This window comes from Danio rerio, chromosome 5, assembly GCF_049306965.1.
Source record: "Danio rerio strain Tuebingen ecotype United States chromosome 5, GRCz12tu, whole genome shotgun sequence".
Lineage (NCBI taxonomy): Eukaryota > Metazoa > Chordata > Actinopteri > Cypriniformes > Danionidae > Danio > Danio rerio.
Genome location: NC_133180.1, coordinates 76,442,501 through 76,466,873, shown reverse-complemented (window position 1 = coordinate 76,466,873; position 24,373 = coordinate 76,442,501). Strand labels below are relative to the sequence as shown.

Sequence of the window (24,373 nt, the reverse complement as noted above, 5' to 3'; positions counted from 1 at the left end):
TTCGCCCCTAGGATGCTAGGATGCAAAAGACCAAGGCCTCTAGTGTCTGTCGTTAGAGCACCTTTAGAGGTCAGAGGAGTGAGGTTTACCTGCACAGCACTTACTAGCTGGCCTCCGTTACACTCACCCCCTAAACCTTACTCCCATCCGCGTCTACTAACCCCGCCGGTCCTAAGCCACCCAACCCGCTCCGAGCTGGTATCGAACCGGTGACCTTCCGCATGGAAGTCGATTTCTCAAACAAAGAGGGGGGAGTGTTCTGAGGCCGGGCTAGATACTTCGCTTGAATCCCAACTCCTCTCTGTTTCCTGATAAGGGGAATAACTCAAGCTCAGAGCCCTCTCTCCGGACAGCATGCCAAATACGCCTTATTCTTAAACGACTGCAAGTGTGAATTAGTGAATTGATATGCGATTGATAAATGTAGCTTGTGTGGACACTACAGCACTACTTGACTAAAGGAATAGCTTCGCTGCTGAAAAGCTATTTGATTTAGAAAGTAGCAACTCTACCGCTAAGCTACTGAGAAATGCAGTTAAGCTAGTGGCGTCAAATTGATTAAGTTAAATTAATAATTTGGATTGGACATAAAAAAATAAGTTGTCCCAAAATAAAACCCGTAACATTTGTGTTGTTTCAGCTCATTTTAGTTTAAACACGCAGCAAAAGCAACATCAGGAAACCCGAGGCGATGTTTTCAGTGTTAGGTAACGTCCTTTTGGAAGCCCAGCAGAAAGGCGAAAATAAGGGAACGTGTTGGGAGCGGGTCTACTTTTCTGATCTATGTGCAAGCTCAAGCATCTCAACTTCTCCCAGATGCTTTATGACAGCGCTGATCTCATAACTGGGACTGCACCGGGTATGGCTTCATCTACTGTGTCAGGCCTGAAGCGTTGGCTCTTGCCTCTGCGGGCACACAAGGAAAATATGCGGTCGGCCAATGACTTCCCAGGAGCGCTCCGTCTGTGAGCTACCTCCACATCACATAAACAGCCCTAGTTCAACAGGCTTCCAAAAAAACCCTGACGTGTTAACAGGCAGCGGTGTAAATGAGGGTTGCCAGTCTTTAATGGGAAAAGCAAATGGAACCACTGAAGCAATTTTACAGGCTGTGCATGCTTTTATCTAATGCAACTCACATTGAAGATGTTTTATTATATATATATAGCACTTTTAATGCCGATGTGCATCGTGTTCCACATTTACTGCACCAAAGAGCAATAGACAGATTTAAAAAAAGTCTTTCAGAAAACATTTGGATATGCAGCAGGTGTCTTATATGCAGAGGCGAAACAAAGCACTTCATAGCCGAATAACTGTTAAGAGCCCCCCCACCCCAAAAAAAAAAAAAAAAAAAAATCAGCTTATTCAGGATCAACTGGTGCAGAATTCCCCAGATTGCTTGATTATACACTCACCGGCCACTTTATTAGGTACACCTGTCCGGCATGGCAGCAACTCAATGCATTTAGGCTTGTAGACATGGTCAGGACGATCTGCTGCAGTTCAAATCGAGCATCAGAATGGGGAAGGAAGGGGATTTAAGTGACGTTGAACGTGGCATGGTTGTTGCTGCCAGACGGGCTGGTCTGAGTATTTCAGAAACTGCTGATCTACTGGGATTTTCACGCACAACCATCTCTAGGGTGTACAGAGAACGGTCCGACGAATAGAAAATAGTTCTGTGGGCGCACATGCCTTGATGTCCCCTGAGGTCTGAGGAGAATGGCCAAGCTGATAAGCCTCCTTTCCACTGCACACAACATTTGAACACGACTGTCGGAATTCGCCCCCTTGTGGCAGTCGCACAGAATTTTCAGTTCTGTCGTGCACCATGGGAGAGAAGCTGTTCTGACAGTGTCCGAAATAAAGGAGTGCAAAAGCAAGAGTCTTTATTTTCTGTGCGTTCACCATGGTCGAATGAATTAATGAATACTAGAAACTCATAGACCACAACAATTATTGGAGGGAATGCGGAGACAACATAAAAATATATATTTTTATTACTTTATTAGTAGTATATGCAGTAGGTAGTGCTGTCGCCTCACAGCAAGAAGGTCGCTGGTTCGAACCTCGGCTCAGTTGGCGTTTCTGTGTGGAGTTTGCATGTTCTCCCTGCCTTCGCGGGGGTTTCCTCCGGGTGCTCCGGTTTCCCCCACAGTCCAAACCCTGCTGAAAAATCCAGCTTAAACCAGCCTAGGCTGGTTGGCTGGTTTTAGCTGGTTGGCCAGCCTGGTTTTAGAGGGGTTTTGGCCATTCCCAGGCTGGTTTCCAGCTATTTCCAGCCTGGTCTTAGCTGGTCAGGCTGAAAAATTACCAGCCAAATCCAACAAAAACCAGCTTGACCAGCCTGGTTTAAGCTGGATATAGCTGGTTTTGACTGGACTCCCAGCTTGGCTAGGCTGGTCAAGCTGGTTTTACCTGGTCATCTCCCAGCCTGTCCAGCTAAGACCAGGCTGGAAATGGCTGGAAACCAACCTGGAAGTGGCCAAAACCCCTCTAAAACCAGCCTGGTCGACCAGCTAAAACCAGCCAACCAGCCTAGGCTGGTTTAAGCTAGATTTTTCAGCACGGTTAAGACATGCGGTACAGGTGAATTGGGTCGGCTAAATTGTCCATAGTGTATGAGTGTGTGTGTGAATGTGTGTGTGGATGTTTCCCAGAGATGGGTTGCAGCTGGAAGGGCATCTGATATGTAAAACCTTGCTGGATAAGTTGGCGGTTCATTCCACTGTGGCGACCCCGGATTAATAAAGGGACTAAGCCAACAAGAAAATGAATGAATGAATGTTGTTGTTTTTTTAACAGACTTTTTCTGGTTCAAAAAAATAACCATATAAAGTCCTATTTCTTATATTGCGCACACGGACTTGTGCAAACCTGGAATACATCACATCCGGTCGACCGGTCGCATACAGTCTAGTCGCAGGAGTTCAAATATTTCAACGGATCCGCAGCTCAAATCGGATCCAAATTTTCCGCATACGGAGATGATCGGAGCTCGCGGACTACTCTCCATCGGAAATGAATGACTTCCGGTCTGTCGCTTGTCGTGTGCAGTGGAAAGGAGGCTTTAGAAAGGCAACAGTACTTGTGTACATCTGTGGAGAACATTGTTTTAGCGAAATGAGAGTAGCTGATAGTATTCTGCTGGGATGATCTGAGAAAAAGGGTCTTCAAGTGATTTGCAGTGAAGAACAGACCGATCTTTTGGTCAAAAGAGCACATTTTTATTCACGACCTGAAATCATACACTCTGTAAGATCTCTGCTCAACGCCTGACACTTTAAAGACCATCTTATAAGTAAAGAGAACATGGTGTGTTTTCTTGTGTGTGGCCTGGACGAGATGCTCTTGATCGAGGTCATTCACAGTAAATTAAGTCCATCTTTGAACTCAGATGAACATTTTACACCAATGAATCATTTAGATTCTAGTGAAAAGTCTCCGATGTTCCAGACTCTCACAGATTAATCCTACTTCAGCAACGTTGAGGACGTTAATTATGAGTAGCTTCACAGTTCATTCATTTTTCTTCAAATTATTCCCTGATTTATCAGGGGTCGCCACAGCGCAATGAACCGCCAACTACTCTGGCGTATGTTTTTTATATGACGGATACCCTTCCAGTACTGCAAAACACCCACACACTCTCTCATTCACTCAATCGCAGACACTCACCGGCCACTTTATTAGGTACACCTGCTTTTTTACGCAAATTTCTAATCAGCCAATCACATGACAGCAACTCAATGCATCTAGGCATGTAGACATGGTCAAGACAACCTGCTGCCGTTCAAAGAGAGCATCAGAATGGTGAAGAAAGGGGATTTAAGTGATTTTGAATGTGGCATGGTTGTTGCTGCCAGACGGGCTGGTCTGAGTATTTCAGAAACTGCTGATCTACTGGGATTTTCATGCACAACCATCTCTAGGATTTACAGAGAATGGTCTGACAAAGAGAAAATACCCAGTGAGCGGCAGTTCTGTGGGCGCACATGCCTTGTTGATGCCAGAGATCAGAGGAGAATGGCCAGACTGGTTCCAGCTGATAGAAAGGCAACAGTAACTCAAATAAGCACAATGAGACTACAATGAAAGTTAAGAGTAACTCAAATAAGAACATGACAATGAGTTCACAGTACTCAAATGGCCTCCACAGTCAGGTGATCTCAATCCAATAGAGCACCTTTGGGAAGTGGTGGAACGGGGGATTCACATCATGGATGTGCAGCCGACAAATCTGCAGCAGCTGCGTGATGCTATCATGTCAATAAGGAGCAAAATCTCTGAGGAATATTTCCAGTGACTTGCTGAATCTATTCCATGAAGGATTAAGGCAGTTCTGAAGGCAAAGGGGGTCTAATTCAGTACTAGTAAGGTGTACCTAATAAAGTGACCAGTGAGTGCATATTATATATTTGTTTTGCACATTTAGAGTTCGCTTTCGTTGTTACAAAACTAGTCAAACAAGTTATAAAAGTACTGCTGATTTATTTAAATAATTTCCTGCTTCTTGGGCTGACTTCTCCCGGAGTCATTTGAGGTCTTTCTTACACCTGGCCGAGCACAAACGGGACTCAGAGTTCTCCAATGTAATAATGCTCAAACAGGAACATTTTGTTCATGTCGTGGCACCGTTGGGATTCTGCATTTAGCTGACTCTGGTCCAGGGGGGATTCACCAGTTAGCAGAACTCAAGCCCATGTTAGCATATAGTCACATAGAGTTGAAGTCAGAATTATTAGCCCCCCCTATATATTTATTTCTGTTTAACGGAGAGAAGATTTGTTTCAACACTTTTCTAAACATAATAGTCTAATAACTGATATCTGTTTATCTTTGTAATGATGACAGTAAATAATATTTGACTAGATATTCTTCAAGACTCTAGCATTCAGCTTCAAGTGACATTTAAAGGCTTAATAAGGTTAAGTTCGGGCAATTAGGCAGGTCATTGTATAATGATGGTTTGTTCTGTAGACTATGGAAAACAAATATAGCTTAAGAGGGCTAATAATATTGACCTTTAAATGGTCTTTAAAAAAATAAGAACTGCTTTTTTTCTACCCGAAATAAAACAAATAAGACTTTCTCCAGAAGAAAAAATATTACATGAAATACTGTGAAAATTTCCATCCTCTGTTAAACGTCTATTGGAAAATATTTGAAAAAGATGGGGGCTAATAATTCTTCAGCTGTATGTATTTTAATGGCAATTTTTTTTTTTTTTTTTTTTATCATTATGCTCCTTTGCAGTCATTGCTTTTGTATGTTCATTGTTTTACAACTTGGAATTTGGAAATAATATGAAAAAGCTGACAAAAGTGAATCAAAACAGCCTTAAGTTTCACATCTTCGCTTAATATTAAATAAAAACTTAACCATCCGCAGCCTTTTGTGTGTAGTGTGTGTGTGTGTGTGTGTGTGTGTGTGTGTGTGTGTGAGAGAGAGTATATTGGTATTTCACAGTACTGGGTTGCATATATGCCGGAATAGTTGGCGGTTCATTCCGCTGTGCTGACCCCTGATAAATAACCATTAACTTCCATAGTGGGCCATAGGAAGAAAGAAGAGGTGGTATAGGGTTGGGTTTTGGACACGAAAGTGAAGAGAGACTGGGGGGTGGTCACGGACATGATAGCGAAGAGAGGTGTTGGGCGGGGGGGGTGGGAAAGTTAGGATGATTCTAAGGGCCCACGTGTTTTGGGGGCGCCCTAGAGATATTATTAGGGGCCCACCCACTACCACCCCCCCTCCTCCGTCCGCGACTAAATGCCCCAACAAACCAGCCAACATTACATAACATTACTATTATTAATATTACTATTATTATTGTTATTATTATTATTATTATTATTGTTTTTGTTGTTGTTATTGGGCTCCTTTTCTGTCTTAAACAACTTGGAATTAAAAAAAAATACTATAAAAAGCCGACAAAAGTAAGTCAAAACAGCCTTAAATGTCACATATTCGTTTAATATTAAATAAAAACTGAACCATCAGCAGCCATGTGTGTGTAGTGTATGCGTGTGTGAGTATTTTGGTATTTCACAGTACTGGGTTGCATATATGCCGGAATAGTTGGCAGTTCATTCCGCTGTGGCGACCCCTGTTAAATAACCATTGACTTCCATAGTAGGCCATAGTAGGAAAGAAGAGGTGGTATTGACCTTATTGTAAAATGCGGAAGTGCGCTTGTTTTCGCGATTGTCTTAGAACTTCCGTTTCAGTCACTTATGGGAGAATAATAAATGGCAAAAAACGGTCAAACTACTTGCTCTACAAACAAATGTTTGCACGACTATACAGACCAAGTAGAATAATATAACAAGGAAATATCAGTTTGCAACATCAAACAGTAAAACGAGCAGTTTTTAATGTCTAAAAATGAATGGAAGTGAATGAGACCGGAAGTCTCGTGCCAAAAAGATTTTAATGGCTGCGCCCGCTCATCCGCGGAGAATAAGGTGAATAGGGTTGGGTTGTGGACACGAAAGTGAAGAGAGCCTGGGGGGTGGTCACGGACATGATAGTGAAGAGAGGGGTTGGGTGGAGGGGGTATTGGGTGGGACGGTTAGGATGATTCTAAGGGCCCACGCATTTTGGGGGCCCCCGCACTACCACTCCCCCTCCTCCATCCGTGACTAAATGCCCCATTATTATTATTATTATTACTATTATTATTATTATTATTATTATTATTATTACTATTATTATTATTATTATTATTATTATTATTATTATTATTATTATTATTATTATTACTATTATTATTATTATTATTATTATTATTACTATTATTATTATTATTATTATTATTATTATTATTATTATTATTATTATTATTACTATTATTATTATTATTATTATTATTATTATTATTGGGCTTATACAACTTGGAATTTTTTTTAAACATACTATAAAAAGCAGACAAAAGTAAGTCAAAACAGCCTTAAATTCACATATTTGTTTTAATATTAAATAAAAACTGACCCATCAGCAGCCATGACAGTACACATTAACAATTTATTTATACATCATGAACTCAAGCGTACATGACATGACATTTAAAGCCTTAACTAGGTTAATTAGGGTAAAGTTAGGGTAATTAGGCAAGTCATTGTACAACAGGGGTTTGTTCAGTAGACAATCCAAAACAAATATTGCTAAGGGGGCTAATAATATTGACCTTAAAATGCTTTTAAAAAATTAAGAACTGCTTTTATTCTAGCCGAAATAAAACAAATAAAACGAACAAATATTTTAGGAAATACTGTGAAAATTTCCTTGCTCTGTTAAACATCATTTGGGAAATATTTTAAAAAAGAAAAGCGCAGGAGGGCTAATAGTTGTGACTTCAACAGTACTGCAGCCAGCTGATCTCTAAAGGCTTCCATGTCTCCTAGCGGGTGATGACGCAAGATCCAGAGCCCCGGAGGTGCAATGACAGAACACACAGGAGAGCATTGTGCTGCCGGAGCCTGCGTGTGAACACACTCCACCACAAAAACGCTGGCGAGGATTTTTATTCAAGGTGGGAGGGTCAGATGAGTCACACCCATTTCCTTGTCGGGCCACTAATCGTCTTCAGTAATGCTTTGATTGCTGCAATGTGGCGAGATAACTTCGTGCAACTCTCAGATTTTCCTCATTTACTCACAGAGATGCCTGGAGATGTTGGTGTGGTCGGCTGATTTTGTCTGCATTTTGAGAATTTTATTAAATGTTATTCGTGTTTTTGGTTCCGGTTGTCATGGCCCAGTGGTTAGTACTGTCGCCTCACAGCAAGAAGGTTTCTGGTTCGAGTCCTGGCTGGGCCATTTGATGTTTCTGTGTGGAGTTTCCTTGGTCTCCCTGTGTTTGTGTGGGTTTCCTCTGGGTGCTCCGGTTTCGCCCACAGTCCAAACACATGCGCTATAGGGGAATTGATGAACTAAATTGGTCGTATTGTATGAGTGTGTGAATGTGAGAGTATATGGGTATTTCGCAGTACTGGGTTGCATATATACTGGATGCGACGGCCCAAGACCAACAAGCTCACTACTGCCACCTGCTGTGGCGCCCTGTCAGCTATGGAGTGTAGTATGTCAGAATGTTTCCCATGCCGCTGTGAGTAATTGTGTAGTAAACTTGGAATGGGTTCACTACCAGGTGTGGGATGCCCAACACCAGCAAAAAAAAAAACAAACAAACAAAAAAAACACCAAAGAGTTCTCAAAAATGTTGGCCTTATCCCAGAAGTGTAAAAAAAGATGGTTTAGTTACAAGGATAACGTACAGTGACCTATTTCCCGAAAAGGTATGTACAAAAAAAAAAAACAACGTAACAACTCAAATAAAGAAAACAAAATACGATTTATACAACACAAAACAATATATCAGCAATATATAAGAGAGAAACTCATCTACGTCACACAGACACTAGATAACAGGGGGTTGCTTACGATTCTGCCACAACACGCTCGCTAGCCAGGTAAACTGACGCTGTTTTTGAGGGCGTACTCACACTATGCCATCCGTACCGTGCCCAGGCCCGTTTCCTGGATCATTTGAGAAGTGTGAGTGTGCTGAATCGGGCTCAAGCACGGTTCACTTGGCCGGCCCTGGCCCAGTCAGAAGAGGTGTGCCTGAGCGCGGTTCACTTGGGCGCGATACGTTTGTAGTGTGAGTGCAAAACGCGCCAAAGCCCGAAACTGAAAGCGAGACGTGACTATTAAGGGGCTGTTCCCTATGGATTTATCAATCATTCTAACTGTTCAGTGAACGCAAACTGCCGTAGTTTATTAAATACGCAAACTTCTCACTGCACAACAGCTGCGCATCTTCAGCAGACCTCCTCATTCCTGAAAATAGCATGTAACTGCGCCAAACACGTCTTGCTCCTTATTGCGCCGGCTGTATAATAGAGCTATGAGTTTTAAACATGTGAAGAGTGAGTAAATGATGACAGATGTTTAATCTTTGGGTGAACTATCTGTCATGACTGTCCATGTCCTCCAGATGCCACTGTAGTTTGGTAGCACACTCTCAGCGAACTACAGTGGCTTAAGAACTACATATCCATACATTCCTTCGCGCACACACCCGGTCTTCCATATATACTGATTTGCAATCACAGCTGTCTCTGTTTACCGTTGATTTCCTGGACTATATATTCAGTCACTCAACCTCTGTTCGTCCTTGTTGGTATGTTGTTCCCGATCATAGTCTTGTATCTTGTCATAGTTGTTAAGTTCTAGTTTAATCTGTTTGAGTTCCTTGTTTGTTTGTTTATTTTGATACTTTGTCACTTGGATTTTTGTCTCTGTCACTGCACAATACATCATTAAAACTGCACTTGGATCCTACACCCGTTTTTGTACCTGTTTCATCCCGCCAAACGTGACACTATCCCTTTAAGAAACAATGTTAGGACTGTCGAACATACCAGCCAATACTTCCGTTTTTCCTGGAAGTCTCCCATATTTCAGACCCATCTCCCACCACCCTCCCGTTTTGTTATTTCTCAGAAAACTCTCGTAATTTCACCCTGACCGGGTTACTCAGCTTTTTGGTACACCCTGTAACATCCCCGGGTCACTAACTTTGGTATAGTATCCAATCGCAGCATCCGCATGAAATTCGGTCCAAGACGGTGTCATAGATTTTCAGAGACAAAAGTTGGCAGGTATGCTGTCGTAGTATGGTTGTCATTTAAATATTGCACAAAAAGATGTCTCCTGAAGGTCATTGAGAATTTGTACACACACATGCCGACAATATTTTTGGACAGTTTTTAGGCATTTTGGGAAAACGTCCATTCCTCCAACACACTTCACACTGTCTGCACTGGGAAGGAAACAGGCCAGGACATTGTGCTCGAGGGCTGTCTGACACTGAGGTCAGCGTGTAATTTCACAGACGTCTTTACTGTCTGCTCAGCTCGGGAGATTGCATCTACAGTCTCCATGAAGGAACTAGTGCAAGCATCTGTGGCGAGCTTGACATCTTAAATGAAAGCACCAGCTTTATCAGTCCGAAAAGATATAACCATAGAAGGTCTACAGACACACACACATTGCTAAGACATCAAAATAAATATACTAGTATAAAAATAATTCAAATTGAATGCCTCACAGCAAGGAGGTCGCTGGTTCGAGTCCCGGCTGGGTCAGTTGCGTTTCTCTTTGGAGCTTCCGTGTTTTCCCTGTGTTGGCGTGGGTTCGGGTGCTCCGGTTTCCCCCACAGCCCAAACACATGCGCTATAGGTCAATTAAATAAACTAAAGTAGCTGTAATGTATGAGTGTGTGTGTGAATGAGTGAGTGTATGGGTTTTCCCAGAGCTGGGCTGCAGCTGGAAGGGCATCCGCTGTGTATAACATATGCTGGAATAGTTGGTGGTTCATTCCGCTGTTGCAACCCCTTATAAACAAAGGGACTCAGCCTGAATTCCTTGTGAGATCAGGCTGGAAACTCACACTAAATCTGATAACTCTGCAGCCTGAATCCAGCACGGGACACTAACCTTAGTAATAGCAGGATATCCAGCAGCCACGTCAGCCGGGCAGTACAGGCGCTCTTCATGGGACACTTCCACTACGGTGGCCCACTGGTCCAGAAAACCATTCGGTGTGTACAAACCACAATCCTTCACACTGGTCTCCCGCTCGAAGTCTTCACACACACCGTCACCGTCATAGTAGTAGCACATGCTGGGCTCATCTGCACAGACGGACAAGTTGGAGAAGCACAATGTTAGCATTGCATGAATTATGAACTCTAATAACACACAAATATTATGTCTTGCTGTGTTATGAAGTCTAATGAACATGCTGCTGTTGGTCACACTTTAATTTAATGGTCTGTTTGTTTAATTTAAGTTACATTGCATCTACATTCCAACTAATTCTCATTCGATTATAAGTAGACTTTTAGGTTGGGGTTAAAATTTATTTATTTAATTAATCTATTTATTTATTTATTCATTCATTCATTTATTCGTTCATTAATTTATTTGTTCATTCTTTCATTTATATATCTATTTATATATTTATAATATATATATATATATATATATATATATATATATATATATATATATATATATATATATATATATATATATATATATATATTTATTTATTTATTCATTTATTTATTTATTTGTTCATTTGATTTATTTATTTATTTATTTATTTGTTTATTTATTTATTTATTTGACATTTTTTATTCATTTATTTTTTTTTATTCGTTTATATTTTTTATCTATTTGTTCATTTGTTAATTAAATAATTAATATATTTATTTGTTTATTTATTTGCTCATTAATTCATTTATTTATTTAGTTTTATTTGTTTGTCTATTTATTTGTTCATTCATTCGTTTATTTATTAATTTATTTGTTCGTTGATGCATTCCTTTATTTGTTTATTTTTTCATTCGTCCCTTTATTTATATATTGATTTGTTTATTAGTTTGTTAATTTTTTTGTTTATTTATTCATTTATTTATTTATTTATTTGTTTATTCATTTGTTCATTAATTAATTAATTAATTAATTAATGTGTAATTAATGTGTAATACGTTAATGTGTAATAATTAATGTGTAATAATTAATTAATGTGTAATTAATGTGTAATAATTAATTAATTAATTTATTTAATTCATTTGTTCCTTTATTTTTTTTTTATTCGTTCCTTTATTTATTCAGTTATTAGTTTGTTAATTTGTTAATTTATTTTTTTATTTATTCATTCATTCATTTAATATTTATTTATTTATTTATTTATTTATTTATTCATTTTATCATTTATTCATTTATTAGTTTGTTCATTCATCCGTTTATTTATTTATTTATTCATTCATTTATTTATTTATTTATTTATTTATTAGTTTGTTCATTCATTCATTTATTTATTTATTTATTTATTCATTCATTCATTCTTTTTTTATTATTTTTATTTTTTTATATTTTTGCAGTGCAACAATGCCATGCAACTCTATCCATCATATATTCTTGACCTGAAAATACGTATCTTGTATCAAAAGAGACATTGAAATATTTATACTGTACAAATACAATAATTAAACCACGTGAAAAATGCACAAGTTTTTTTTTTTCTAAGTGACACTCTACTGACATAGTATAACTTGAGTATATGTACTGTGTTGTGAGTTGTGTGTGTGAGTGTGTGTGTGAGAGCACTGTCCAACACACATGTCAGCCGTAGAGAACTGCAGTTTTACTGAGCAGACGGCTTGTATTTCCGCTTGTCATTTACATCAGTAAGGATCAAACTGCCCTTCTCAGATGTCATCTAAAACCATCGTGCTGAAAATCCCAATAAAGTTTCCAGACAAACTGCAGAGTGGATTCTCGGATTTGCTGCTCGCGGGTGTTCATTTCGGACCCTGAAAACATCAGAATCCCAGCAGATGAAGGCATTCGGGAGGATTTGCACACATTGGTTTCAGATGTGCCCTCCTGGCTCTCTTCCTCTGAGTGCAGCATTTTTCATATTTTTCGGATACATTAGGTTTTCCTGATGAGCGAGACAGGAGTTTATACGGGATGCATTTTCCAGGCCCTGGAGCTGCTGTTCCTCATACAAGTGTTTTCAGCCTTTCCTGTTCACATCTTCTCACTTTCACATTTTCTCTCCCACACAGTCAATCTGTCTGTCTGGCATCTCATATGAACTTATTTACAGAATAATGATTATAATAGTGCTGCAAATGCACTGAGTAATTAACACTGCACAATATAATCAAAAAGTCGGAGTTTGCATATTCTCCCCGTGCAAATGACAATAGGTGAATTGGTGAGCTAAACCAGGGGTTCTTAAACTTTTCAGACCGTGACCCCCAAAATAACAATGCCAGTGACGCGCGACCCCCAATATCCTCTGATGTGGTTATAAATACAGAAACCTTGCATGCAATGGCGCACACCAAGTCTATTCTTCTTTTCATTTTTTATGTATGTGAGTGCTGTAAATGTGCCAGAAAGTTTAACCTGGTGTTATAAAAATCAATCTGCTGCATCTCAAGCTATTGCTGTGTCTTTAATATAATGTCATTGCCACAGGGGATCGCAATCCAATACAACTAGTAACTATAATCTACTATTGTAACTATAAATGTATACAGTTACTATAAACGACTGTTTTTCTCTTCAGTAGGTTATGGACAACATATGGGAATTCTTAAGGTTTAATAAAAATAAATTGATTTTTGGAAATCACCAGGCATGTCTCTCTGTCTGTCTGTCTATCTGTCTGTCTGTCTGTCTGTCTAATGTCTGTCTTTCTGTCTGTCTATCCGTCAGTCTGTTGGTCTGTCTTTCTGTGTGATGTCAGTCTCTCTGTCTGATCTCTTTCTGAAGTTTGTCTGTCTGTCTGTCTGTCTGTCTGTCTGTCTGTCTGTCTGTCTGTCTGTCTGTCTGTCTGTCTGTCTGATGTCTTGCTGTCTGTCTGATGTCTGTCTGTCTGTCTGTCTGTCTGTCTGTCTGTCTGTGTCTGTCTGTGTCTGTCTGTCTGATGTCTGTCTGTCTGTCTGTCTGTCTGTCTGTGTCTGTCTGTGTCTGTCTGTCTGTCTGTCTGTCTGTCTGTCTGATGTCTGTCTGTCTGTCTGTCTGTCTGTCTGATGTCTGTCTGTCTGTCTGTCTGATGTCTTGCTGTCTGTCTGCCTGTCTGTCTGTCTGATGTATTGCTGTCTGTCTGATGTCTTGCTGTCTGTCTGTCTGTCTGTCTGATGTCTTGCTGTCTGTCTGTCTGTCTGTCTGATGTCTTGCTGTCTGTCTGTCTGTCTTTCTGTCTGTCTGTCTGTCTGATGTCAGTGTCTCTGTCTGATCTCTTTCTGAAGTTTATCTGTCTGTCTATCTGTCTGTCTGTCTGTCTGTCTGGTCTCTGTCTGTCTTTCTCTTTCTGTCAGTCAGTCTGTCTTTCAGTTAGTCTGTCTGTCTGATGTTGGTTTCTTTCTGTTTGTCTGGTCTCTCTGTCTGTCTGATGTCTGTCTTTCTGTCTGCCTGCCTGTTTGTCTGGTCTCTATCAGTCTGATGTCTGTCTGTCTGTCTTTCTGTTTGTCTGTCTGATCTATGTCTGTCTGTCTGTCCATTTGTCTGCCTGTCTGTCTGTAGAATCTTTATATGTCTGTCTGTCTCTCTCTCTGTGTCTGTCAGTCTGTCTGTCTGTCTGTCTGATGTCTGTCTGTCTATATATGTCAGCTGTCTGCCTGTCTATCCATCTCACTATCTGTCTGTCTGATCTATGTCTGTCTGTCCATTTGTCTGCCTGTCTGTCTGTCTGTCTGTAGGATCTTTATCTGTCTGTCTCTCTCTGTCTGTCTGTCTGTCTGTCTGTCTGTCCGTCTGTGTGGTCTCTGTTTGTATGATGTCTGTCTGTCTGTCTGTCTGTCTGATGTCGGTTTCTTTCTGTCTGTCTGATGTCTGTCTGTCTGCCTGCCTGTTTTTCTGGTCTCTGTCCGTCTGATGTCTGTCTGTCTGTCTGTTTGTCTGTCTGTCTCTCTATCTGTGTCTGTCTGTCTGTCTGTGTGTGTGTGTGTGTGTGTGTGTGTGTGTCAGTGAGTAAGGTCTTCCAGCAGGCTGATGGAGTAATGCAATGCCAAGTTGGCTCAAAACTCTGCACAAATTCCAGAGCTTCCCTGCTCAACTCTGCTGATGTTGAAACAAGGGGCTGCAGAGGGGGACAAACACACACACACACACACACACACATATGCATATACTGTACACAAACATACGCACACACACACGCACCACTAAACGCTTTCTGTTGTGACACTCTGAGCTTTATCCATGTGAAATAAGCAGCAGCACTGACTCTCAGCTCCCAGCAGTTACACTGAGTGAATGTCACTGCCGCTGTGCTGTATATCATGAGCAGTATAAGTGTCTGCTTCCGACTTACGAGGCTCTTTGCATTCGTGTCCAACAGTAAACAAAAGTCCCCCAGCGTCGTCTTTCAATGACGTAATCCTTCCTCAGGCACCATAAAAGAAAAACCAGAGTCCGGAAAGCATTGTTTTATTAATAATACAGCACAGCCGAACGTGCCAAGACATCCTTCATGAATCTGTTAGTGCTTTCATTCTGAATTAAATGTCTTGCAGGTTTTACAAGGATGTCATAATGCTGCTGATATAAAAAAAGCCAAACAGCTCTGGCTCTGGAGGGAGCGAATGAAAGCTATTACTGCTCAAGTGCTGCTCTCAAAGATGCTTTTTTAGGAGCGAGACGGTCACACATCCCGCAAAACCGTCAACCACAAACAAAGTGCAGCAGAGACCTACTCTTTTAAAAGCGAGCCACACTTTCTGTCACAGCCGTATAGCAGACAGGGTGTGAGTTATAGGGTGTTTCGGGGGTGTTTGACCCCGCCTAATTAGCACTTGATCCCACCTGAAGGATATCAAAACAAGATGTATGGGGTGGAGGTTCCCAGCAGACACACATTGTCAAAAGTCATCAATGTTAGGTTAGATTTAGATCACCAGCATCTAAAGACAACGATATTTTGATGTCCAATAATGACGTGACATGACGTTGATATTTGGTTGAATTTAGATTGTGTTGGAAATTAACCAAAATCCAACGTTGAGTCAAAATCTTAAACTAATGCCCTATTGACGTCAAATACTGACATTTATTCGTCAGGTATGGCAACCAAAATCCAACGTCTGATAGACATCATAGTGGTAACGTCTACACAACGTCAAGCTGTAACATCATTAGACGTTGATATTTTGCTGATTTTAGGTTGTGTAGGAAATGAACCAAAATTCTACGTCAAGCCAACATCCTAAACTGACGTCATATCGACATCAAATACTGATATTTATTCGTCGAGTATGGCAACCAAAGTCCAATGTCTGATAGACGTCATAGTGGTAACGTCCACTCAACGTCAAGCTGTAGCATCATAAGATGTTTATATTTGGTTGATTTTAGGTTGTGTTGGAAATTAACCAAAATTCAATGTCAAGCCAACATCCTAAGCCAACATCATATTGATGTCAAATACTGACATCTATTCGTCAGGTATGGCAACCAAAATCCAACGTCTGATAAACGTCATGGTGGTAATGTCTACACAACGTCAAGCTGTAACATCATTAGACCTTGATATTTGGTTGATTCTAGGTTGTGTTGGAAATGAACCAAAATTCAACGTAAAGCCAACATCCTAAACCAACGTCATATCGACATCAAATACTGACATTTATTCGTCAGGTATGGCAACCAAAATCCAACGTCTAATAGACATCATAGTGGTAACGTTCACTCAACGTCAAGCTGTTACATCATTAGACGTTGATATTTGGTTGATTCTAGGTTGTGTTGGAGATTAACCAAAATTCAACGTAAAGCCAACATCTTAAATCGACGTCATATTGATATCAATTACTGACATCTATTCATCAGGTATGGCAACCCAAATCCAACGTCTGATAAACGTCATAGCGGTATCGTCCACACAATGTCAAGTTCAGTGGTTGATTTGTAAATTGCGAGGTCCCGGAACAGATCGGGGAACGGCAACCAAAATTTAACGTCTGATAGACGTCATAGTGGTAACGTCCACACAACATCAAGCTGTAGCATCATTAGATGTTGATATTTGGTTATTTTTAGGTAATATCGCAAAGTAACCATAATACAACACCTGTCTGCTGCTGGACATTGTGTCGGGTTGAGTTCTGACGTCAACCCGAATTTAATTTCCAATCAAAATGCAACGTTCCTCAATGTTGGTGTACAACGTCAATCTGATGTCATGTTGATGTCCTGTGCCTGCATGGTTCATTCATTCATTTTCCTTCGGCTTAGTCCCTTTATTCATCAGGGGTCACCACAGCGGAATGAACCGCCAAATATTCCAGGATATGTTTTACACAGCGGATGCCCTTCCAGCCGCAACCCAGAACTGGTAAACACCGATACAGTCTCACGTTCACACACATACGTTACAGCCAATTTAGCTTACTTAATTCCCCAATAGTGCATGTGTTTGGACTGTGGGGGAAACCGGAGCACCCGGAGGAAACCCATGCCAACACGGGGAGAACATGCAAACTCCGCACAGAAATGCCAACTGGCCCAGCTGGGACTCAAACCAGCGACCTTCTTGCTGTGAGGTGACACTGAGCCATTGTGCAACTCATAATTTACATCAGTCAAACTGAATCAACATATTAAGTTAAACTTTGCATTCCTTGAAACCTGATCAACTTACTAAACTAAGTCAAACTGAAATAAAGACACCTGTTGTCATGACTTATTGTCTGATGAATGGTTTACAGTGTGTTCAGTATAATATTATTCTACATCCCTAATCCAATCTAATACCTAACCCCAACTACTACCTTACAAGATCTCATCTGAAACATAAAGGCAGAGCAGCAGTATGTGGAGTAGTTCCTCTGCACTCACCAATGCAGTTGAAGAACGGCTCCTTCTTACAGTGGCTGGAGCAGCCGTCTCCATTCATAGCGTTCAAATCATCACATTCCTCTCCCAGAGACCTGAAATACAGCATGCACAAGCAATGAGCGAAATTCTGACGATGATTTCAGTGGTGGATCTGTGCTGCCGCCAGTGTGAACGTCTTTGTGAGCATGTAAAGCCTGCAGTGGGACGCAATAGTGTACATCCACCTCTTTTTTAATGCATGTATTTTTATTTATTTTTATTTTGGAGTATTGCATATAAATGAAACGCAGAATGGAATCATAAATATGCATATGAAAACTGGGAAAAACTGAATAACCAAATTATTATTATTATTATGTTTGTATTTATTTAACAATATTGGGTGTTTTTGGAATATTTTTGAACTCAGTAACAAACATTATACTGAATTTTAACAAGCAAACCACTAAGGAATGAATTCATATTTTATTAAATAAATTAAATTAATATTGATTTTTTAATTAATTATTTACACTACTTGACAAAAGTCTTGTCGCCTATTCAAGTTTTAGAAACAACACATAATAACCTGACTTCTAGTTGATCATTTGGTATCAGCAGTGGCTTATATGAAAGGCAAAGGCCTCAAGATTACGCTTCTTATAGTACAGAAGGTCTGACTTTGCTTAGACTAAAGTCTGGTCACTGAACAGAAATAATGTCCAGTATAGAATATAAAGTCCTGCTGCAGTGGAGACAGAATGAATACTGTGTCTGACTCCATCATGAGCTTGGGAACTGCATCCATACATCTCTGACATGACTCAAATCACTGATTAAATATGGAATGGCAGAGAAAACGTTCTTGCAGTTCATCAAGATCCTTTGGATTCACCTTCAACGCCTCCTCCTTCATCTCACCCCAAACATGCTCAATAATATTCATGTCTGGTGACTGGGCTGGCCAATCCTGGACCTTCTTTGCTTTCAGGAGCTTTGATGTGGAGGCTGAAGTATGAGAAGGAGCGCTATCCTGCTGGAGAATTGTCCCTCTCCTGTGGTTTGTAATGTAATGGGCAGCACAAATGTCTTGATACCTCAGGCTGTTGATGTTGATCATCCACTCTGCAGATCTCTCGCACGCCCCCATACTTAATGTAACCCCAAACCATGATTCTTCCTTCACCAGACTTGACTGATATCTGTGAGAATCTTGGCTCCATGCTGGTTCCAGTAGGTCTTCTGCAGTATTGGTGATGATTGATGCAGATCAACAGATGATTCATCAGAGAAATCCACCTTCAACACTTTTCCAAATGATCAACTAGAAGTCAAGTTATTATTTGTTGCTCTTACAACTGGGATCCATGACTTTTGTCAGGTAGTGTACACTTGTTTAAATGATCATTTAAACCTTCAAATCACTCTTAAATCAATTAATGCATACACAATTGCATCAAAAAAAGCAAACAAGAGTTCATCAAGATCCTTTGGATTCATCTTCAACGCCTCCTCCTTCATCTTACCCCAGACATGCTCAATAATGTTCATCTCTGGTGACTGGGCTGGCCAATCCTGCACCTTCTTTGCTTTCAGGAGCTTTGATGTGGAGGCTGAAGTATAAGGAGCGCTATCCTGCTGGAGAATTATCCCTCTCCTGTGGTTTGTAATGTAATGGGCAGCACAGATGTCTTGATCCCTCAGGCTGTTGATGTTGATCATCCACTCTGCAGATCTCTCGCACGCCCCCATACTGAATGTAACTCCAAACCATGATTTCTCCTTCACCAAACTTGACTGATTTCAGTGAGAATCTTGGCTCCATGCTGGTTCCAGTAGGTCTTCTGCAGTATTGGTGATGATTGATGCAGATCAACAGATGATTCATCAGAGAAATCCACCTTCAACACTTTTCCAAATGATCAACTAGAAGTCAAGTTATTGTTTGTTGATCTTACAAGTGCGATCGAAGACTTTTAGTACTTTCGGTAGTCAGGTAGTCTATTATAGAAGACAAAGAGGAGCTTGTGCTGCTTGGAGATGATCGTTTATTCAATTAATTTAATCATAGTCATAATATTTTTTCTCACTAGTTTCTCAGGAAGCGACGGTTCTATTCTCTTGAACACATGAAACGAAAACATTATTCACACTATGCTTATTATTATTATTAACTATGTTTTTTATACTATACATTATTATACTATGATTCCTAAGCCACTATAAATGCCCAAGGTTTCATACCACAGTCATCTTCATTTTGAAGAATCCCCCCGTCCACCCCTACTCCTCCTCCTTTCCTAGATGGGTGGCACAGTGGCCCAGTGGTTAGCACTGTTGCCTCACTGCAAGACCGCCACTGGTTGTAGTCCTTACCAATCAGCAGACATTTTTGTGTGGAGTTTACACGTTCTCCTCGTGCTCACGTAGGTTTCCACCGGGTTCCCTGGTTTCCTCCCACCGTCCAAAAACATGCAACTTCAGTTATTTGACTACTCCAAATCAGCACCATAGACATGCTCCTAGTCAGTAGTTATCTCTTAGGAGCGATCACTATCTGTTCAGCTACTACAGAAGGGGAGTCCTCCAGATCTGCCTGAGCTCAAACTCCCTTCTTGCCTTGCAAATAGAAGGGAGCCCCGGGATCGAGGATCTTATAAGCTCAGGGCCAGGGCCGGAGCAAGCTGACCTGCCGTTCTAGACAAAGGACGGTCACGCCGCCCTCAAACCTGAAGTGAAACTGTTGGGGGGAGGGGGGGTTGGTCTATTCTGCCCCCCTACACGCGGCTATAACTGAGGCGCGGGTGGCAAGGGTAGTTTAGGGGACGCCACCCTCTCTATTCTGCCGCGCTAGACGCGGATATAACTGAGGCGCGGGTGGCAAGGGTAGTTTCGGGGACGCCGATCTCTCTTTTCTGCCACCCTAGACGCGAATGTAATTGTGGGCGCGGGTGGCGAGGGTAGTTTCGGGGACGCCGCTCTCTATATTCTGCCACCCTAGACGCGGATGTAATTGTGGGCGCGGGTGGTGAGGGTAGTTTCGGGGACGCCGCTCTCTATATTCTGCCACCTTACACACGGATGTAATTGTGGGCGCGGGTGGCGAGGGTAGTTTCGGGGACGCCGCTCTCTCTATTCTGCCACCCTAGACGCGGATGTAATTGTGGGCGCGGGTGGCGAGGGTAGTTTCGGGGACGCTGCTCTCTCTATTCTGCCACCCTAGACGCGGATGTAATTGTGGGCGCGGGTGGCGAGGGTAGTTTCGGGGACGCTGCTCTCTCTATTCTGCCACCCTAGATGCGGATGTAATTGTGGGCGCGGGTGGTGAGGGTAGTTTCGGGGACGCCGCTCTCTCTATTCTGCCACCCTAGACGCGGATGTAATTGTGGGCGCGGGTGGCGAGGGTAGTTTCGGGGACGCTGCTCTCTCTATTCTGCCACCCTAGACACAGATGTAATTGTGGGCGCGGGTGGTGAGGGTAGTTTCGGGGACGCTGCTCTCTCTATTCTGCCACCCTAGACGCGGATGTAATTGTGGGCGCGGGTGGCGAGGGTAGTTTCGGGGACGCCGCTCTCTCTATTCTGCCACCCTAGACGCGGATGTAATTGCGGGCGCGGGTGGCGAGGGTAGTTTCGGGGACGCTGCTCTCTCTATTCTGCCACCCTAGACGCGGATGTAATTGTGGGCGCGGGTGGTGAGGGTAGTTTCGGGGACGCTGCTCTCTCTATTCTGCCACCCTAGACGCGGATGTAATTGTGGGCGCGGGTGGTGAGGGTAGTTTCGGGGACGCTGCTCTCTCTATTCTGCCACCCTAGACGCGGATGTAATTGTGGGCGCGGGTGGTGAGGGTAGTTTCGGGGACGCCACTCTATATTCTGCCACCCTAGACCCGGATGTAATTGTGGGCGCGGGTGGCGAGGATAGTTTTGGGGACGCCGCTCTCTCTATTCTGCCACCCTAGACGCGGATGTAATTGTGGGCGCGGGTGGCGAGGGTAGTTTCGGGGACGCCGCTCTCTCTATTCTGCCACCCTAGACGCGGATGTAATTGCGGGCGCGGGTGGCGAGGGTAGTTTCGGGGACGCCGCTCTCTCTATTCTGCCACCCTAGACGCGGATGTAATTGTGGGCGCGGGTGGCGAGGGTAGTTTCGGGGACGCCGCTCTCTCTATTCTGCCACCCTAGACGCGGATGTAATTGTGGGCGCGAGTGGCGAGGGTAGTTTCGGGGACGCCGCTCTCTCTATTCTGCCACCCTAGACGCGGATGTAATTGTGGGCGCGGGTGGCGAGGGTAGTTTCGGGGACGCCGCTCTCTCTATTCTGCCACCCTAGACGCGGATGTAATTGTGGGCGCGGGTGGCGAGGGTAGTTTCGGGGACGCTGCTCTCTCTATTCTGCCACCCTAGACACAGATGTAATTGTGGGCGAGGGTGGTGAGGGTAGTTTCGGGGACGCTGCTCTCTCTATTCTGCCACCCTAGACGCGGATGTAATTGTGGGCGCGGGTGGCGAGGGTAGTTTCGGGGACGCCGCTCTCTCTATTCTGCCACCCTAGACGCGGATGTAATTGCGGGCGCGGGTGGCGAGGGTAGTTTCGGGGACGCTGCTCTCTCTATTCTGCCACCCTAGACGCGGATGTAATTGTGGGCGCGGGTGGTGAGGGTAGTTTCGGGGACGCTGCTCTCTCTATTCTGCCACCCTAGACGCGGATGTAATTGTGGGCGCGGGTGGTGAGGGTAGTTTCGGGGACGCTGCTCTCTCTATTCTGCCACCCTAGACGCGGATGTAATTGTGGGCGCGGGTGGTGAGGGTAGTTTCGGGGACGCCACTCTATATTCTGCCACCCTAGACCCGGATGTAATTGTGGGCGCGGGTGGCGAGGATAGTTTTGGGGACGCCGCTCTCTCTATTCTGCCACCCTAGACGCGGATGTAATTGTGGGCGCGGGTGGCGAGGGTAGTTTCGGGGACGCCGCTCTCTCTATTCTGCCACCCTAGACGCGGATGTAATTGCGGGCGCGGGTGGCGAGGGTAGTTTCGGGGACGCCGCTCTCTCTATTCTGCCACCCTAGACGCGGATGTAATTGTGGGCGCGGGTGGCGAGGGTAGTTTCGGGGACGCCACTCTCTCTATTCTGCCACCCTAGACGCGGATGTAATTGTGGGCGCGGGTGGCGAGGGTAGTTTCGGGGACGCCGCTCTCTCTATTCTGCCAACCTAGACGCGGATGTAATTGTGGGCGCGAGTGGCGAGGGTAGTTTCGGGGACGCCGCTCTCTCTATTCTGCCACCCTAGACGCGGATGTAATTGTGGGCGCGGGTGGCGAGGGTAGTTTCGGGGACGCCGCTCTCTCTATTCTGCCACCCTAGACGCGGATGTAATTGCGGGCGCGGGTGGCGAGGGTAGTTTCGGGGACGCTGCTCTCTCTATTCTGCCACCCTAGACGCGGATGTAATTGTGGGCGCGGGTGGTGAGGGTAGTTTCGGGGACGCTGCTCTCTCTATTCTGCCACCCTAGACGCGGATGTAATTGTGGGCGCGGGTGGTGAGGGTAGTTTCGGGGACGCCACTCTATATTCTGCCACCCTAGACCCGGATGTAATTGTGGGCGCGGGTGGCGAGGATAGTTTTGGGGACGCCGCTCTCTCTATTCTGCCACCCTAGACGCGGATGTAATTGTGGGCGCGGGTGGCGAGGGTAGTTTCGGGGACACCGCTCTCTCTATTCTGCCACCCTAGACGCGGATGTAATTGCGGGCGCGGGTGGCGAGGGTAGTTTCGGGGACGCCGCTCTCTCTATTCTGCCACCCTAGACGCGGATGTAATTGTGGGCGCGGGTGGCGAGGGTAGTTTCGGGGACGCCGCTCTCTCTATTCTGCCACCCTAGACGCGGATGTAATTGCGGGCGCGGGTGGCGAGGGTAGTTTCGGGGACGCCGCTCTCTCTATTCTGCCACCCTAGACGCGGATGTAATTGTGGGCGCGGGTGGCGAGGGTAGTTTCGGGGACGCCGCTCTCTCTATTCTGCCACCCTAGACGCGGATGTAATTGTGGGCGCGGGTGGCGAGGGTAGTTTCGGGGACGCCGCTCTCTCTATTCTGCCACCCTAGACGCGGATGTAATTGTGGGCGCGGGTGGCGAGGGTAGTTTCGGGGACGCTGCTCTCTCTATTCTGCCACCCTAGACGCGGATGTAATTGTGGGCGCGGGTGGTGAGGGTAGTTTCGGGGACGCCACTCTATATTCTGCCACCCTAGACGCGGATGTAATTGTGGGCGCGGGTGGCGGGGATAGTTTTGGGGACGCCGCTCTCTCTATTCTGCCACCCTAGACGCGGATGAGGGTGCGGGTGGCGAGGGTAGTTTCGTGGATGCCGCCCTCTCTATTCTGCTGCCCTAGGCCGCCGCCTAGGTTGCCTCTATGGAAGCGCCGGCCCTGCTCAGGGCTCTCTCCCGGAGCAGGGCCAAACAAGCTTTATAATCAATCATCAGCTAAGTGTCAACTCTTGTAGTGATATTTTCATTTTGAATGGAAACAGTGTTTCCTAACCATCTTAAAATGTTTTGTTGGAGGCTGCAGAAACACATCCAAACCCACCTCTGGATAAAGCCATCTCCGCAGTACGGCGCTCCGATGCGGTGTGTGAACGGAGGCGACGGCTCACTTTCACTGCGACTGGAGACGGTCTGGACCTGATAGGTGTAAATCCCACCGTACTCCACATCCCTGTGGAAACATGACAAAAAATCTGAGAAACATTCATTCATTCACTTTTCTTAGTTCGTTATTTATTAGTGGTCACCACAGCGGAATGAACCGCCAACTATTCCAGCATTTGTTTTACGCAGCGGATGCCCTTCCAGCAGCACTGCAGTACTCACATTCACACACACTCACATACTACGGCCAAGTTAGTTTACCCAATTCATCTACAGCGCATGTGCTTGAACTGTGGGAGGAACACGGGGAG

General features: G+C 43.8%; 1 protein-coding gene across 4 annotated transcripts in view; it reads right to left on the bottom strand.

Annotated features, from left to right (window-relative positions):
- Positions 1-24,373, bottom strand: part of pappaa (pregnancy-associated plasma protein A, pappalysin 1a) — a 179,878-nt gene that overhangs the window by 78,059 nt on the left and 77,446 nt on the right. For all 4 annotated transcript variants that reach the window (XM_073949692.1, XM_073949691.1, XM_073949690.1 and 1 more), the window contains 3 exon segments: positions 24,001-24,129; positions 17,433-17,524; positions 10,509-10,705 (listed from right to left, as the gene is read on the bottom strand). In XM_073949692.1, the coding sequence (XP_073805793.1) occupies positions 10,509-10,705; positions 17,433-17,524; positions 24,001-24,129 (418 nt within the window).